The 20,025-nt window shown below is 36.2% G+C and overlaps 1 protein-coding gene across 5 annotated transcripts in view; it reads right to left on the bottom strand.

Annotated features, from left to right (window-relative positions):
• The window catches only part of LOC113061725 (spectrin beta chain, non-erythrocytic 4-like), an 83,665-nt gene that overhangs the window by 22,739 nt on the left and 40,901 nt on the right, over window positions 1–20,025 (bottom strand). For 4 of the 5 annotated variants that reach the window (XM_026231114.1, XM_026231109.1, XM_026231112.1 and 1 more), the window contains 3 exons: window positions 17,412–17,614; window positions 14,478–14,568; window positions 10,091–10,237 (listed from right to left, as the gene is read on the bottom strand). In XM_026231114.1, coding sequence (XP_026086899.1) covers window positions 10,091–10,237; window positions 14,478–14,568; window positions 17,412–17,614 — 441 coding nt within the window. Of the gene's footprint in view, window positions 1–10,090; window positions 10,238–11,082; window positions 11,904–14,477; window positions 14,569–17,411; window positions 17,615–20,025 lie in introns of those variants that run through there. The other variant, XM_026231113.1, reaches the window with a different exon arrangement.

A 20,025-nucleotide genomic window follows, 5' to 3' on the forward strand; every position in this document is an offset into this window, starting at 1 on the left:
AAAAATACAGTTTTTTTACATGCAAAACATGAACACGTTATATTGCACACTGGGGGACCTTTGATGAAGTTCATTAAAGGGGACCTTTAATGAACTTAAATAAAAGTGAACATATATATATTTTTCCTTGTTTATCTAAAAGTGCTCTTTTCTTGTTTTAAATCTAGCCAAAAACCCATGTGACTGCGTTTCCATGTCAATCCATGTTAATTTTTCCCGCGAATAATACGCTTTCACTTTAATTCAGCGCCTGCAGCACAGCAAAAGTAGACTCAGTACGTTAACAATCGCTGCACTGCTGCAGACGATGCCCCGCTCCTTGAACGCACTGACGGACAGCAATCTCGTGCAGCTGGAATCCGTTAATACGCACTGCAAACGGACTATGTGTAAAACAGGCGTTGTAACGTAACACCAGAGCACTGCTGTGTTTACCCTCACCACACCTCGCAGTCGCTGCTTAGAAGTGCAACATTGTAAAGGGTCCGTGTGAAACAGTGTCATGCGGCCGCGGCGCAGCATAACATTCGTTCTGAACGCTGAGTAATTAAATACACTGCTCTGGCGGTATATTCAAAATTAACATCGTAACAAAAATATACACCGGTTTTCGGGAAGGTTTACCGCCCAGCACTAGCTGATGCTCTGAATAAACTTGTTATTTTTGTGTTATTTGCACACAAAACGTATTCTCGTAGCTAAATAAAATAGAGTTGAACCACTGATGTCACATGGACTGTTTTAACAATGTACTTATTACGTTTCTGGTCCATAATACATTTCAGTTGTGTTGTTGTCTGTGCAGGGTAAGAAAGCTTTCGGATTTCAACAAAAATATCTAAATTTGTGTTCCAAAGATGAACTAAGGTCTTACTGGTTTGGAACGACATGAGGTTGCAATTAGTGAGTAATTAATGACACAATTTTTATTTTTGGGTGAACTATCCCTTTAAGTATTAATTTATGTATTTTTACAGTATATTGTTTCCATGATAAGTACTCTAAGTGTGCTTAAGTGTACTTCTTTTTCAAAAAGGTAGTGCTCAAATTATTAGGGATTTGATCTTAATTATTAAGATTTGGCATGTAACTCCTACATAGCAATCCTAGCAATCGCATAGCAACATGCTAAAAAATACTCAAAACATCTTACCAACCACATAGCAATGACCTGCAAACATCCTCATGAAAAAACAATGGCCACAACATTTGTGCGGGAGAGATTTCTCTGTTTTTCATTGTCTGTTTACCAAATACTTTTGTGCAAAAGATGTTTTTAGAGGATGTTTTTCCACATGTATTACAGACAGGTCTACACAAGCTGGCATGAGCACAGACAAAACTGGTACACCTCTCTCTCACTCACACACACACACACACACACACACACACACACTGCCCCTCCCCCACATGATCTCCACACAGACCATGGATCCTAAAACACAGACGCACATAGGCACATGCAGTATCCCTCCCCCAACACAACCAAACATTATAATTCATCCTCCCTGTCAGGACTGAAGGAAAGGGGGTTGGTACAGCGATACAGCAGTGAACATGGAAATGATGCCCATGAGCACAGGAATCAGACCGGCTGCTACCCACTCACACACACACACACACACTCACGCACACACACACACACACACACACACACATACCGACAGCCAATCAGTGACATCATAGGCTATCTAAAGTATGTGTAAAAAACAACGCTGGATGCATGTAGCTATGAAGTGGAAAAATGTAGTGCTGCCTGAGTTGCATTGCTAAACTAGAAATTTGCTTGTTTAATTAAATATTCATGCTTTTTAAGTATGTAAATGAGAGGGTGATGACTATAATGGGCAAACACAATTACGCTCACACTGACATATATAATGAAAATAAATTATTAGTACTGCATTAAAACTAATGATTTATTTTATTACTTCTTGTCAGCGTCAAACCTTACGAGTCTGAGCTGAATACATGTATAGAGGCATGTTATGGCAGCTTCCACATTATTAGCGCCTCTCAGTGATGCTGCATATGTGCAATCTGATGGGAGTCTGTCCCAGTGGTGCATTTCACATTGCAACAGCTGCTGCAGAGTCTTTTTTAAATCTGAGAACAAAGCTGGGAAATAGAATAGGTGATCTCTAAAGGTTACATTAGCTGTGTATTATAAATGGATATTTATTGCTCTGTATGCTTGAAGGTAAGATAAGAACACAGAGGCTGAGAAAGGTAGTGTTTACATGATTCTGTTTTAAACAAAGAATGGATTTGGCCCATTCTTTTACACAACAATGCCATTTTGGGAGCCTGAAAACAGAAATGGGTTTTCAAAAGTGCACACTTTGAAAACGATACTGTCATTGTCTCTGTGTAATCTACGAAAATGTGAATTTAAAAAAACAGTGATGCATATTATGTGTTCAGTGTGTGCAGGTGCGTAGTGTTTCTTACAAAGTGGCATGGCAACTAATGGCATGGCATGAATAATACAAAACTTTTAGTAGTTTTTGCAAATCTGTGTGAACAGGATCATTTTGACAACGATGTCATCTGTATGCAAAACTTTTTAAAAATGCAAAGGAAAATCTTTCTGTTTTTAGTACATTGTTGTTTAAAACGTACCCAAAGACTTATGGGTGAATCACAGTCACATTTCACCCAAAAAAACATAGAAACAATTTGACAGAATCCATAACAATTTGTTAGGATAAGGCATTTCCATTTGACCATTTAGATGTTTGGACACACCTTCTCATTCAAATTTTTTTCTTTATTTTCATGACTATGAAAATTGTAGAGTCACACTGAAGCCATTAAGGGCTATTTGACCAAGAAGGAGAGTGATGGGGTGCTGCTCCAGATGACCTGGCCTCCACAGTCACCGGACCTGAACCCAATCGAGATGGTTTAGGGGTGAGCTGGACCGAAGACAGAAGGCAAAAGGGCCAACAAGTGCTAAGCATCTCTCGGGGAACTCCTTCAAGACTGTTGGAAGACCATTTCAGGTGACTACCTCTTGAAGCTCATCAAGAGAAAGCCAAGAGTGTGCAAAGCAGTAATCAAAGCAAAAGGTGGCTACTTTGAAGAACCTACAATATGACATATGACAACCCAGAATGGTTCTTCTACATGGCATCGCTGTGAAATCCTCCCTTTGGAAGTTTTATTTTTTGAGCTGGAGGACTGTAGTGGTTGATGTGCAGTAGAGCAGCTTCACGCAGCAGAACTGGGTTAAACATGGTGCTGTGAGAGGCTTTATGTAACATCTCTCTCTCGATGATAGCCTCTCGTTCTCTTTGCCTCCTCAGGAATCTGGCCTGAACTCCTAACATGCACTGTATGCATTCACTAGGACTCTTGAAGCGGTATTGTCTCTATGATTTTGCATGTACTTTCAAGATGGAGGCAAACTAAAATCAGATTATTGAAACATTGGTAATTAATATGCAGGAGATCACATGTATGTGTGCACACAAGGAACCAATGACACACAATATTAAACTGGTACCATATTGCTCTGGGAATTAGTTCCCGCAGGCCCAGCTGTTAGCACGACTCCCAAAGGTGCAAAACATAAAAAATACCCTCCAGGAAACATTGTTTTGGCAGAATATATTATGCTAATATCAAAAAGTTGAAAACAATCATTTAAGGACAATTGTGAAAAATGGAAAAATATGAATTGAAGCTGAATTAAAAATTTAAAAGGGGCCAAGAAGGTGATGTAGTTTCATATCGCATGCTCTATACGAGTCCGGTCTTGGACTCGAGTCTGGACTTGAGACATTTTTCTGTCGTCTCGGACTTGTCTCTGACTCATTGCGTTTGCACTCGGACTTGTCTCGGACTTGGCCATTGGACTCGCCAAGTGTTCTAGTTGGTCTCGACCGAGTCCAGCAAAAAAATTCAATAAAAAATGTCTTCTTCAAAACAAAACCAGCATGATGTCGCGACTGAAAACGTGTGGAAAATGCTAGGCGCGCCGCTTTCTCCTTTTTTCCAAAGCACTCTGTAATCTGCGCTCGCGCTACAGTGGCGTCTGCTGTTGCTAGGCAACCATGACCCGCTCAAAGTTTCAGCAAAAAATAAATGGATTTCCAGCACTAAAAATCCCTTGCAGTAGCTCTGCTAATAGATTCATAAAATTTAATTAAAAAATTTAAATAGCCTTAAACGTACCCTTTTACAATAACGAAATACTAATTAATGTTGTACAGTATAGGGGTTGCAACTGAGTCGATTTTTTCATAAAAAAATGCTTGAGTTACTCAACTACTCATGGTTCATGCTATTGTAAATGAAAACATATCAAATATTTTTTTTATCAATAAACGCTTATTAATTTATAGCCTTATGCAACAATTACATATGTACATTTTAAAAACTTTATGATTATGACATTACATATTTTAATTTTCATGTAACAGCCAGTATTTTTATCTGTAACAATTACAACATTTTTCGTATCTGCATTCAGATCCAATGTTGTACTGTTACTTGATAAGTTTTTACTTTTTATCTTTTTTGTCGTAGTTATCACTGAACAAGTATGTTGTGTTAAACTAAAATAATTATTAATTTCTAAAATAATATTTATCATGCAAGCAGAGAGATGTCATCACAAACGTTTAGTGGTCATCTGAACATGACTGAATCAATTCAATGCACACATTTTCATTACGCAGAACACTTTAAGCGAGTCTATATTGTTTAGTGAACGTCACTAAACAGATGTGTGTGTGCCGCGCAAACCAGCAAAAGATAAAGATGCAAACCTGTAGGCCAAGTAGACAATGTGTCCGTATCTAAGCTGATTATTAGCCTACTCTTGAGAGAGAACTGATTTAGTTTTTGAGAGCCTGAGACGCGCAACGCATCTGTTTGATTGGTGTGCTTATTCCATTCATTTGTTTCATATCGTAGCCTTTAAATCATTGTCTTTTAAATATATACAAATACTATAATGTGTATGATGTATTATTATAGGTAAAACTACTCTTGCAAAGCTCTAATTTCTGAGAGATGCAGGGAGAGGAACAGCAATGCGGTGTTTGATTTGCTCTCTTTTTGCTCATAAAGTTTACATTTATTGACTTCACACTAATGACTTTAGAGCTCTCCGTATAATATTGCGCTGATCCCCAGGCTCACCTGTTATCTAGCAAACACCAGAGTGTGTCAGCTTCAGCCGAGTATTCAGGCAGAATTATTCCTTGTCCGTTATTCGTTTTTGAAGTAATTATCCAAGCCATTCCGAATAAGGTATTCGGCTTCAGGCACAACCGCAATTATTACATTACATATTTAATTTTTAGATGCAACATAGATAAGGTCATAGAAAGTAAAAGCTCCACGCAATATTGTAATTCTAAAATTCACGTCGTACTTGCAAACACTTTGTATGCATTATGGTTAATGCATGCTGGAATAGTTGATTGTTTCCGACAGCGCTCGACTAGTCTATGCAAGCACTAGTATAGTATGACAAAAATTTCGCTGCATTTATGTGCGCATGCCCAGTAGAGCCAAACGTATCTCTTCTAGCTTTGCCATAATATCCAGAGCTTTGCATGTGTGTGTGCACTGTGCCAAGGCATCAGTCATTTTAATTTTTGACCACAGACATAATGTCAGCAAAAGCAGCATTATTAAGTAGATAAAATGAAAATAAAGTACATAAAAATAATTTGACCTTACAGCTCCAAACTCTGTTCTAGAGGGCCAGTGTCCTTTATAGTTAAGCTCCCAGAGTCGGACTGGGGGTAAAACCAGTACTCATTACCAGGGCCCCAAAGGAAGAGAGAGCCCTTGAAAAGTATGAATCTGAAATATATTTTATTTTACCTGGATATTTTCATGGGTGGGGGGCACCTTATGTAACGCCCCTGTTAGCTTTAACCCTAATTATACACACTTGAACCTAATCAAGCTCTTACTAGACACACTAATCTTCCAGATAGGTGTGTTAAGGCCAGTTGGAGCTAAACTTTTCAGGACATTAGCCATCCAGGATCTAGTTTGGAGACCCCTGTCCTACAGAGTTGTTACTTTGAACATGCTTTTTGATCATTACAAATAATAATGTAAAATTATTTTCGTAAAATAGGAGATATGCTGTCTCTCGCATCACAAACATTATCAGTAGTTTAGTATGTGGTCTTGAAGAGGACCCTTTTTTCTTTCATTTGGACTCGGTCTTGACTTGGACTCGAAACTTTTGGACTTGGACTTGACTTGGACTCGACAAAGCTGGACTTGACTGAATAAGTGATCATAATAAATTGTATTATATTTTAAAAGATTATAAACTTCCTGCTGACAAATGATTGGTAAAGATTCAATATGACAAATAGTTTCCGGAGGCTGCACTGATTCTTAAAGTCTTTTAGTGTCTAATGATTCCAGTTCTAAATATTCATCACAAGATTTTTATTTTTTATTTTTTAAATATACAAACCATTACACTGATCAACATTTTAATGTAAATTATGGTAAAAAATTGCTTAGAAAAACTGATACATTCTAATGTTAAACAGTTCATCTCCTATATAAGAGACAATAAAACAAGAGAGAACAAAGAAACTGCATGCAGGTGGAGGATGTGAAGAGAGAGACAGATCACATTCACTAATCTTCCCCCAGGCTTTAAAACAAAGAGGTCCAGGTAACTGTGTGGTGTTAATTGAACACGCTTGCTAGAGAAATCCCAATTACATAATGAGACTGGTTAATTATCTACCATGATAAACACGCCATCTCGTGATTCAGGTAAAGATAAAATTGTCCACATTTCTGTAACAAATAGATTGTTTGTTTAAATAAGCATCAGTATTGCAGTATTACTTTATACATCTACTTGGCTTTTAAGGAAATATTACGCTATGAATTAATTCTGGTCACACTTTACAATAAGATTCCATTAGTTAACTTTATCAGTTAACATGAACTAACAATAAACAATACGTCTAAAACATTAATTATTCTCAGTGCTACATTATATCTATATTGCACAGAGATACATACAATCAAAAAAGTGTTTTGTTTTCTGCCATTTACTGTATATACCACCACTGCACCTCGACCAAATTTTGCAGTGCATCATTCCAGTTCACACTGACCTGGAAGTGCATCTCATCACTTCCTGTGAGCTACACACTACATGGATGTGTGAAGAGGAGACAGTACAAATGACCTTCACACATGGTAGATCTGGGATTGGGGGGAGGAGTAAATTGTTACCTAGCAACAGACACATACTCCACCCAACTTCACTTGCCTTGGCATGACTGCTTCATCTGACAGCTGCTGGGTTAGTGACATTGGAGCAGAACTAGTCAAAACCGCATGTTGTAATTATAACGCATGTGTTTATTGCAAGGCTGAGTCGCTTCTGAACACAGTCGACTGGAAAATACAGATTAATGAATAGAAGCGCTGATTGATATCTTGTAAATATCAACAATATTTTTTTTTTATAACAATGCTATTCCATAACAACGATTGTTTGGTGGCTAATTCAAATGAAATCATATGATCTCGTTCATACAATCTGCTGATGCTCCACTGAGGGTTATGTTTAGGAGGGGACCTTAATGCTCACATTGTATGAAAAAATGCTGGAAAACAACACTGACACTGTTTTTCATGTTTAATACTGTAATGTGGCTTGCTTTGTACCATTCAATTGTAAAGTGCTATATAAATAAATGTGACGTGACTTTATATGAGCGGAGGGCTGAACTGCAGAGCTGATGCAAACATATTGCAATGATACAATTTGATATTAGAAACGTTCAATAAATATAACCTTTCAGTGATACATTTCTGTGCATATGTGCACCAAGCACCTTTTGTTTTGCAGCTGTTGTCCTTAAAAATGCTTAAATAAAGCTTTTTTTCACTTAATCTAGCAAACTAGGCATTATGACCTCATATTTAGAAAGAGCCTGTCATACGGAGCCGCCTATGACTGAAAGAAGCACATGAGCAAAGTCATTTTAATGTTAAATACAGATTGTAGCATTTGATTGGCAGATAAAATAAATTTTAAATCAAAGATCATTTTTATATTATACATGTTGGTGAATTACCCATCGTTTTGACTAAAGATCAGCCATGAAGTCTTAACCTAAGACACTGGATATGACCAGAACAAATAACAATTTTGACAAATAAAAACTTCTGGTTTGCTGTAGGATTAAGTAACTTTGGGGTTATAAAAAGAAAAAATGTCAAAGCTAAAGATTGATTTGACCCTTGTGAATACACTTGTTAACACTCTGAATGTGTAAAGCATTAATGTAGCAGGTAAAGCAAGGTAAAGCTGTCCAAACATGCCACATTCAGCAGAAAATAAGAGTGCAGTACATGAATCCAGGGCTCTTTTAGAAATATGTAGCCAGCACAGTTCAGTATATTTCTATTCCTGGTAACTAGTTTAAGGTTATATGACAGAGAAATTAAATATGCCCCAGCATTCAGCTGTCTACAGGAAATACTAGGTCAAGAGAAATCTGCGCACACACAGTCCTCACATGCTATCACACACTACGCTTGGGTGCTATCCAATATTTACATTACCTTCTTGATGATTATTCTGGTAACATCTAACAAGCAGCATGTATAAGCAACTTGAATTTCTTGATTACTTTGTCTCAAGCATTCTTGTCTAAATCTGCACTGTTCCAAAAACAACTCTAAACAATTATGTTGGTGGATTTTGATGTGAGAGGACAACATAAATGGGCTTTTTCTCTCAAATTTTCTCAAAATAAAAATGTAATTCAGGATGTACATGAGATTGTTTCTTTGTTGCATTAGATTTGGAGAAATTGGGCATTACGTCACTTGATCATCAATGGATGCTCTGCAGTGATTGGGTGCCATGAGAATGAGGGTCCAAACAGCTGATAAAAACATCACAATAATCCACAAGTAATCCACACCAATCCAAACCAACAATTAACAACTTTGTTCAAAACGTTGCTTTAACTAAAATAAGAGGGCTCTGTGTTTAGTCAAAAAGTCTTGTCTGAATCAGGAGAGAAATCTGCACAGTCCCAAACAGCTCTAAACAAATATATTGGTGGATTTTGATGATTGATGATTTTGAGGACAACAGTACGTGGGTTTTTTCACTCTAGGAAACATTATTATGGATTTTGGGCTCTCATTTTTGTCCAGAAGCAAAATAAGGCATTTTATCTTCAAACCAAAATGATGGATTTGTTTCATACAAACACACACATTTTCACTTCACATGATGTTACTTGATGGACTGGAGTGGTGTGGATAACTTGTGGATTATTGTGATGTTTTGATCAGTTGTTTGGACTCTCATTCTGACGGCACCCATTCACTGCAGAGCATCCATTAGTGAGCAAATGATGTAAAGCTCAATTTCTCCAATTATATTCCCATTAACAAACAAATGTATGACTAAAATTAGTAAAGATACCTCAATAGTTCCTCGCCCCAAAACACAGTTTACATGCATCAGTGTAGTAACTAGAGATGTTCGATTAACCAACCGTAAAAAATTATGGCCGATTAATATGCTACACGAATATATATATATATATATATATATATATATATATATATATATATATATATATAAATAATAATCGGTAAACAAGCGTCGGTTGTCGGTTAGGAAAAATAACCAAAATGAACATCCCTAGTAGTAACAGTATTAAACAACAACATCTCTCATCCTCGCTTATGGTAGCTGACCACAAAATAAAATGATTAATGGACTTTGTGTGATTCCTATGCTCATTCAAGACAGAGAGACTGAGGGCCTTGGCAACTGAAGACAGTTCATTCAATCCACCAGCAATATCAATAAAACAGTGTAACTGACAGATTAAACATCAGTCCTTCATATATCCAAGACTGACTTCAGAAACACTTTCAGTTACAGTAGCTATAACAATAAAGCTGCTTGACTCTTTTCAGCAAGCTGTGTGCGAATTGCGGTACAATTAAATGTCTGTAGCACAAATGGTGCAGCATATAGTATTGGGATATTTAGTGGCATCTGAAGATAATGTGTATAATCCACGTAACCCCATAGATATGAACTTACTTTCTCGATCTTGTCCAGCCACTCCTTGTTCTGAGCAAGTTCTGCCATGAAGGTCTGATGTTTCAGCCACTTCTTATGAAGCTTCTGAGCTTCGTCGTGGGAGGTGTCGCGAGCCATTAGCATCTTTTCTGCCACCCAATCACCAATCTGTGAAACACACATCAACACAGGCGTTAGGAATCACACGTAAAACTTGTCTCAAAAAAATACAACAAAAAGTATGATACGTGATTTTCCCACCTATTCATTTATTACATTTTTTTTTCTAAATAACTCAAAGTGTAGGCTAACCAAAACATTTTTAGATTAAATAAATTAAATGTAATAAAATTACATTTAAATGTCATGATTTTTCTTACAGTAGATCATATAAACAATTAAGCACAACATTATGACACACTGAATATAGAATACAAAACCTTTACCTCAGTAAAACACTATTAAAGTAGTTTTACTGTAGCAAGCAGTCTGTCTGTCCATAAAGACTATCAAGAATGACTCTCAGAAAGTTTCCCACTCACAACAAGTGCTCCCACAGAAAATACCACTTCTCCTTCCTCTTCAAACAACAGTATATCATATCTTTTATTATAGTTTATAGTAGTTGTCAAGTAAATGTCAAGCTGTGACAGCAGTGACACACATTACTTCATCTAAAACCATTTTAAACAACATGTTTCTCATTCTTTTGGAATTATTACACATGCTTATTTGTGATAAATATATAGTTCTAAGTATATTATAAGTTAACATTTATACTAAAAAAAAAATTGCCACTGCAGGACTATTTAGGTAAACTCCAAGTTGATTAAAATAGATAAAAACAGAAAATGATCAACAGTACCTAAACATACACTTCACATGCAATAACATCAAGAAATCCATGAACATAAATCATGATGCAATATAAAAAAAATTGCAATATAATAATTGGAATGTTATTTGTAAACTAATTGTATACCTATATTTTATTTTCATATTATAATTACCACCTGAATCAAGTTCTGTCAGTCAAGATCCCAAATCCACATGTTCATCTGCAGCCCAGGTGAGCAGCAAAACCCAACGCTGGCCAGAACACACGCAAGCAGTCCAAAAACAGAGCTGGATGAAATATTCAATGTGCAGAGAACTCAGCGAGCACTATTCTTGGACCAAACTAAATCCTTAAATGACTGTATAAAAATCCAGTGAACAGAAGCAGTTTGCATCTTAGTAGAAAACAAAGAAAATCCCCCCAAAAAGATACAAAAGATTAGTAGTCTGGAACCCGAGCGGAGACTCTACTGAGTTACAGCGAGGCGAGAAATGAGCTCAGTAGTGGTGATTATTGCCACGGTCAGAGAGAGAGAGAGAGAGAGAGAGAGAGAGAGAGAGAGAGAGAGAGAGAGGGAGAGAGAGAGAGAGGGAGGATGTGGGGACTGTTTTTCCCTCCCCTCCTCAGAGCGATCCGGACACATGCTTTCCCCCCGTTTGCAGCGTCTTGCATCTCAGACAAATACGTATTGTCTTCTTTCAGTCCGTGCTGCCTCTCCTCCTCCTGTTCTGTAATATAAGCTTGACTCAATATCGCGGTGCCTCTCCTGCCTGAGCTGAAAGACCCAGTTTCTCCCGCTGCAGCATCCACAATGAGAGAGCCGAGGAGGGAGGGCGACAGAACCATATCGAGGGAGAAAGAGAGAGGGGGGAGTCTATGTAGTTGCAGGCATCACAAGGACAACACTGAGGCTCTTTAAGCAGGCAGGAAAGCCAATACGAATGAGGAGGAGGTTCAAAAAATAAAGGAAAAATCTGTCTGATTAAAACATGCACACTTAAAAATAAAGGATCAAAAAGGGGTTTTCACAACAATGATGTAGGAGAAACCTCTTTTCTGTTTCCAAAAGAACCTTTTAATGATCAGCCACAGGACTGAGAAGAGGAAATAGTGAATATTTACCTCACAGTAACCCCCCCCCCCCCCCAAAAAAAACAGTAAGATAAATACTTTCAATTCTGAGGAAAAGTCAGAATTTTGAGATATTAAGGTTCTAAATTTGCAGTTGAAAGGAATTTTTTTTTATATTTTTTTTTTTCTGGTGTGAAAACATTATTTAAACAATATATTGTTTTCCACTATATGTTAGAGGTTCTTCACTGAACCAAAGATGTCAATAAACAACTTTTATTTTGAAATGTGCTGAGCTGGTAGATGACACTGTACAGTGACCTCTGCCCTCATGAGGAAAAGCCATTTAGGTAAATCATGGTTATTCCTCAAACAGACCCTGGAGTGGAAAAGAGCATTAGATCCAAGGAAGAGTGAATGACCATACAGGGACATGGGAATTAATTATCCAGAAAACTGACGGTTAACTACACCACCACCAACACAAGGGAGACATTAAAATGTGATACTTCCGATCAGTTAACATCTGAAAGGAACAAGAACTGAAATCAAATGAGAAAAAGTGCAACATAGGGTGTGAATATAATTGCATTCAGTCTTACTACTGACTACTGCTGTAGGCACAATGCACTAGGGCTGCATGATTTGGTAAAAAAATCAAATCTAATCAAACTGTGATTTAAAATGCAATTATCCAGATTATAAAATTTACTACTATAACTACTTCTAATATAATTACTTAATAAAAATAAAAATGACTAAATATTTCTTGCAATTCTGAGAAAATACGTGGGAGAAAGAATTTGTAAACTTTTAATTGTTTGAAATGTTGCAGTTACTACTTTATTTGGCTTTAAATTATTATTATTAATTATTATTATTACTTCTAAATAAAATAAAATAAATATTACTATACTTTTTCACTGAAAAATAAAAACCACTACAAATGAGTATTGTATCCCAAAATGCAATGAGCTCGGTTTGACTATCCACATCAAAATAAACCAATGAACTGAAAATTGATGTCATCTCTGATTTGTGACTTTTTTTAAGTATATCTTGTTCTTGATTCATTTGGACTGCGAAGGGATGTCTCACAAAACTGAATTAAAAATGCAAAACAACACCTTCATTTGTACATGCCACTTCCTGAAAAATAAAAATGCAGGTCTGAAAAGACAACAATGCAGTCCTGTTTAAAATGTTCACTGTTACATAACATGTTCTGTTTCAGATATCTTTTTTTAAGTCATATTTATTGCATTGATGCATAGACTACAGTATGCATTGATTCCCATCCTAACCAAAATCTGTCACTTACTCAATGTTCAAAAGCATACTGTTTAATGCAGGATACTACGGTATTATGCAAAAATAAACATTTCAAACTGTAGTAAGTTACGTTATTCAGAAATCAAAAGTCTCGTTATGTTACATATTTCAGGGCTCCTTTACACTAGTATTTACACTGTGTCAGAAAAAACACAAATCTATTGATTCTGAAGGGAATTGCAGAAATATAAACAGTTATTTACCATTTTAATAAAAAAAAAATTAAACGGGAACTGTGGGATACAATATTCAGTACAGTACTCAGTTGTATAAGATTTAAGCAAACAATTGATTATTCAGCTCTTCCACGCATACAGATAGTTTAAATACAGTATATACATACATTGCATAAACATCTTTTATAATTACTGTCTGCACATTATATATACTGTATACTACTTTCCATTCATGGAAAAAAGACACTATGCTGTTCATAAACAATATGGCATTGCATGCAATGGACTTATTTCTGCTATTTGTTTTCCTAAACACAATGCATAAGAGAAAGTGAATCAGTGCACTCGGGCCATCTCTGATCATTGTGTTCTTCTCAGTCTCCAAACGTGTTTGACAGCTCTTAGAGAAGGCAGAGATCTGTCCTCAGCCCCGAAGTGAACACACACACACACACCCTGTTGAAGTTCTCTCTCTCGACTAAATAAGTGATGAGGAGACCTGCTAAATAATTGAGCATGAGAAAGGAAGATAAGCAAAGCCTAAATAAACCTGCAGGTTTGGGCCACACTAGGAGCGTCCTACTGTACAACTGCTTTCACTCAGCATTTACCCACAATGCTCAGCTGTTCAGACAGTCATTTCAAGACATACAAAATACCACATGTAAAGTATGACTTTTGTTAAACACGTTTCAGAAGGTAAAAAAAAAAGATGCACTGCATCTGGTTAGGACACTCTGTAAGAGTAATTTATTGTAATTTTGCTACATGTAAGAAATGCTTTTTAGAATGCAAGTTACAAAGAACAGGAGAAACAAGCGTGAGCTTACGTCCAAACATTTACTTCAATATCCTGCACTGCTCTCCAGACTTAACTGATGCACAGATTTACTTACAGAGGGGCGAACATCTTTAGGTTAAAAAATAAAAATCATCTCTCGCACAAGACAAAGCATGACACAGATTTTATTGTTTGTGGCACTCATCCTACCTCATGGCAGTCTTGTAGAAACCTCTGGTGCTCCCACTGGTCATTGAGCTTACGAAGCCACTGCTGAGCGTGTTCACGGTTTTTGTTCCCTCTGCGAGACACACATAGAAACAGAAACAATCAGAAACTCTTTTATTATTTGTGATTAAACTCTTATAAATTATTTGTAACAATGTTTCATAGCGGAGTCTCCGTTTAACACAGAAGGTGGACTGGGCCATTACAGATTCCATATACAAATCCAATTTCACGCTCCTCACTGAGACTGCATTCAGATCAGTGACCGTGGATTCTCAGCGAGTTTCTTTGTTATGTCTCGATGGAAAAAAACTAAAACATTTTAAATTCAGTGTGTCTATAGGCGCAGCTGCACATTCTATACCACAGTGAAATGGGGGGCAGATACAGATTGTCAGGTGGTAGGTCGCATTAGAAGGACAGTTTTATTACCAATGCTACTTGATGACTGAATAGAGGTTTTGCTATAAAGAAGAATTAAAGAACAACTGAACAATACAGTTTAACAAATAGCTAGGTCATTTTCAAGCAATTTCTACAACATTTCTGAAATACTATGGATATAATAAAACAGGATTCTAAGTTTAGTCATCTTATTTGAATTTTAATTATTTTTAAAGTCAAAGAACAATGTTATTATGTGATGCAAAATACAAGTTTGTTTTTCATTAGAAGATTCACCAATTTTTCCACTTATAACCATTTTATTTAATTTAAAAATGCTAATTTAGGTTAGATAGGTTAAACAAACAAATGTTATCAGACAATAGCTGAAATTAAAATATGATTTGCTTGTCTATATGATTACCTTAATAGCCATATTTGTATTTTTTGCTCTGCAACCTCTTCACTTCAGCATACTTTTATAAAGAGTATTACATTTATATTAAATACAATTAGTTGAAATTTTGAGTGCTTTTTGGACCCACTTAAGTGGGATATTTTTGTAATTTCATAATTAATTCAATTGTCTTAAAGTGTGTTTCTGTATATACTGAAAAGAATTTATAATAAATTATGCTTTACAGTAATTTTATCTTATATTACGTATATTTGAAGTGCACTTAAGTGTCCTTTTATCCGATTACTATTAAATTATTTGCAAGTACAGTTTATTAAAAACATGTTTGATAGCTTCGAAGTACACTACAAGTGTACTTTCAATACAATCACAAGGGCTTTTTATCCCTAAAACACTTAAGCACAGGAGGGCTTACATCTTTTAAAATATAAATATAATGAAATATTAAGAAATATTTGTTTGAATTAAAACAAAAAGCGTGGTTTATAACAGGGCGCACAAAAAATGCACCTGAATTTTCTCAGTCATCTATTGGAATTATAAGTAGCTTATAGGATTTGAAACGTACTGTGTAGTGGTTTAAATAATGTACCTCTTTTAACTGTGGGTGGGCGAAATTACTAAAATCTTATTTCACAGTATGATAAATTTTACTTAATAGTAAAAATACTTACCTCGATATAGCTTTTTATATGTTTAATTTATTTTTTTTTATTAAATTTTTAAAAGAAGCAAATTACAAGCACAACAGAAAAATTTAAATTAATTAAGGTTTTAATTTATGCAGCTGCAGAATGCAGAAGGCTAGGTTTATTTAACATGTAGTAAGAAATATCACATAAATTGAATAAAGTGTACAAATAAAACACTGCATAGTCTTCACTGTATCAATCAAATAAGATTAACATTAATAATGACCGACTGTGTTTACTTGATACTCCACATGACGGGCATTATGACATAACTGTGTGCGTATTTGACCATTCAAACACAATAAAACACAAAAGAGATCTCATTTCGTGATTGCATGATGTTGTGAGAGGGCCTTTGAGTGCGCGCACTTTGACTGTGTGTCATTCAGTGCAAGCACTGCATTGAGTTCTTTTTCACTGCTTATTGCACTCAATAACTTTACCAAGTCCGTCCAACTCTTTATTTTCCTAAGCATTTAAAGGTGAACATAACATTTAAGCAGTAGTGGGTTATGGGGATATATTTGCATACCACAACATACATGAAATAGCTAAATCTCTAACGATAGACACTTTGTTTTGCAGTAACGATATATACGGTTATACTGCCCAACCCTACTTTTAACTAAACAACAACTACTGTTACTTTGCAAGGCTGCAACCATACTTTAGGGATCCGGGTTAATAGTTCAAGAATCTTAATTTAAAAAATGTTACATACATATTTGTTGATCACTAATGTGATAAAATCTATGATTTTATATGTAAAGCAATAACAAGTTAAAATTAAAGTTTCAGGCACAAATAACCGTTTCCTGTGCACCAACCTATGGAAGCACCTTTGCGCCATTGAATAGAAAATAAAAAAGTTAACTGCGACTTTTGATCTGACAATTCTGACTTTTTATCTTGCAATTATGATAAATAAAATAGCAATTATGAGATAAAAAGTCAGAATTGTAAGATAGAATTGTACAATTCTGAGAAATAAAGAAATAATTGCAAGATATAAACTCACAATTCTGACTTTCTCAGTATTGTGAGTTTATATCTAACGACTGTGATTTTTTTCTCAGAATTGTGACTTTTTACTCAGAATTGCGAATTTATATATCGCAATTGCTACTCTCAGAACTGTGATATAAACTCGCAACTGCAAATTATAAAGTCCAATTGCAAGTTCATCTGACAATTCTGAGTCAGATTTGCAAGAAAAATATTTGAATTGCTAGTTCATATTTTTTCCTCACTATTATGAGTTTATATCATGCAATTTTGAGAAAATAAAAATAAAAATGTAAGAATTTTTAGATAAAAGGTCACAATTAACTTTTTTTGTTTTCTATTTAGTGGCAGAAACAGGCTTCCATACCAACCGGCTCTATGTGGCATAAATGTTATTATAAGTGTTTTGGTTTTGACCTGTTAGCGAGTAGATCCACTCTTTCTCTGATGCGCTCTGAATAGATATTGTTCTGACTGATGAGGCTTTCTCCCGCCTCTATGACAGCTTTAATGCGGTGCAGGTTGATCTCCATGGTGGTGGTAAAGTCCTTGTGCTTTTTGATGGCCGCCTCCACCGTCTCCACTGTGGTGGGGAGCTCCACATGGGCCAGCGCTGACTCCTGAGGAGAGGAGAGAAAGACAGGGTGAAATACTGCATACAGAAAGCATCTAAAATGTGTCCAGATCAATTACACTTAAAGCAAATCCATAATCAGGGCAAATGGCAAGCTGTTGGTGTTACTGCAATAATAAACACTTAGAAACAATATCAATGCTCACATATTCTTCTGTGACGATTCCACAAATGTTTTCTAACTCGGTCAGTTCTACAGATTGAAGATGCAAATAAAAACAGTCTACTTAAATTCATTTTTCTTGCAAACATGTATTAAATGATGGAAGCAAAATAATAAAAACATAATTGTCAACTGTTTAATAAATGTTCCCATTTAGAAAAGTGAAGTTCAAACAAACTTAAGGAATAGTGGCTTTTGAATGCCACTGCCATGTGTTTTTAGTGCAAACCAGTTCACACTCGATGGCAATGCAGATTCTTATTATGTACCCGCAGGCAACAGAAAGCGACTCTGGGCTTTTAGCAAACCAGAAAAGACACAGCTTCTAACATACACCCAGACAGATTGAGAAAATGCATGTCCTATGACATTTAAAGTGCATTTTTGCTGCAAGATATTACTATGAAGGGACGACCCAACATAAAAGCAGCAAATGTCTCAGAATATGAACCAAGCAATGACCTTAAAATGCCCTGATGCTCCTGACATTTACAGACGTGACCTGAAAAAGATCAGTCAGATCAGTTTTTGTCTCCTAATGGTCTGCTCTCTAACAGAACGGAAAGTCGTACATGAAGTGTCTTAAATATCTCAATTGTTTCTCCTAGAAAGCAACAAGATCTAAAGGAGAGCAAAAGGAAAACTAACTTTTTTTCTCATTTGCATTTATCTTTTTACTTTTTACTTTAAAGGTTTTCCTAATTTGTGAGGGTGAACTGGTTTGGACCAAACACACGGCAGAATTCTGCCATGAATAATAATCTATAAACTGCCATGTTTGTGATCAGTCATGTGGCACATGGAAACCAATGTCATTTGACCCCAGTTTCAGAAGAGATCGCAACAATGTGTCAAACTGTGCTCTGATTGGCCAAGATATCGAAGTCTGCAGTCAAAAGTAATACATTTTCAATACATTTCATCATTACCCAGTTGATTTTATGAGAAACATTTTAGCAATTTGTTTAATATAAAAAGTTTGAAATAATTTTTTTGAATTCTCTTATGGTCCCCAAGGTTGCATTTATTTGATCACAAATACAGTAAAATGGTAATATAATGCAGTATTGTTACAATTATTACAAAGTTTAAACAGCACTACTGGTTTTAACGTTTACAGTATTATTAAAGGGCTCATGAACTGAGAAATCAAAATTCTCTTGATCTTTTAACAAAATAAGAGCTCATTGTACTATAAAAACATCCTATTACTTTCAGAACTCAAAACTTTCTCATAAGTCTAAAATCAGCTCATACTGAAGCCAATCTGCCAAAATGACAATGTGCCACTTAATGATGTAATTGTGAGGCTTAGCCTTAGCTTAGGTTCGCTGATTAGCAGTACATTTCCATCACCTGCTTTCAGGTGGAGCAGTATTTACTACACAGAGCCATAGTTCTCTGACAAGCTATCCAAAATCGCATTCATAATCCTAGATGACATAATCATAGGATTATGACAGCTGTTTGCGTATCTTCTCAGTTAACTGTCACGCTGCCAGTCTTTGTTTTCCTGGGTGTTCCCTAGTGAGCTCACTTCCCCTTAGGCACTTCACCATAGGCACTTTAATTCCGCTAGTCTGGTTGTGTCTTCACAGTAATTGCACTCCAATTAGAATCGCACAGGTGTTGACAATACTCTGTCATTAGTTTCCCTTTATAGAGCTGTCTTTCTCTGTTGTCATCATGGAGTCCTTACCCTATGTGTCTCATGCTCTCGTTCCCCCAGACTTCCTCTACCTTCTCGTTCTTCCGAGTTCCCCGTTTCATCCGGTTCCCTTTTTGTTTGGTTTGTCTCTCAAGACAGTTTTATTTTGTATTTACCTGTTTGTGCAATAAACCTTACCTGCTATTGGATCTTACCCTTTCCTTGTGTTTTTCCCTTAACCCAACCGTGACAGAAGGACTCCATCATGCCTAGATCCAGCGGTGTGAGATTTCGAATCTGTTCCCCAGCCACCATGGAGGAACGGAGGAGGAGATTCCGGAACTTAACCACCCTTCATCAAAAGGGAAGCGAGGTGGGTGGCCTGGCGCAATTGTTTTGGACTTTGGCAGTCGGGTTAGGTTACAATGATGCAGCACTTAAAGATTTGTTTAATAATTGCCTGGATGATCCTTTACCTCAATGGGAGATGAAGGGGTTAGAGATCCTGGACTTTTGGGGGTTTACCAAATACCTGCACCATCGTGCTCAGTGGGATGCAACAACCACACCAGAAGTTCCAGACAAG

This window comes from Carassius auratus, chromosome 43 (assembly GCF_003368295.1).
Source record: "Carassius auratus strain Wakin chromosome 43, ASM336829v1, whole genome shotgun sequence".
Taxonomy (NCBI): Eukaryota; Metazoa; Chordata; class Actinopteri; order Cypriniformes; family Cyprinidae; genus Carassius; species Carassius auratus.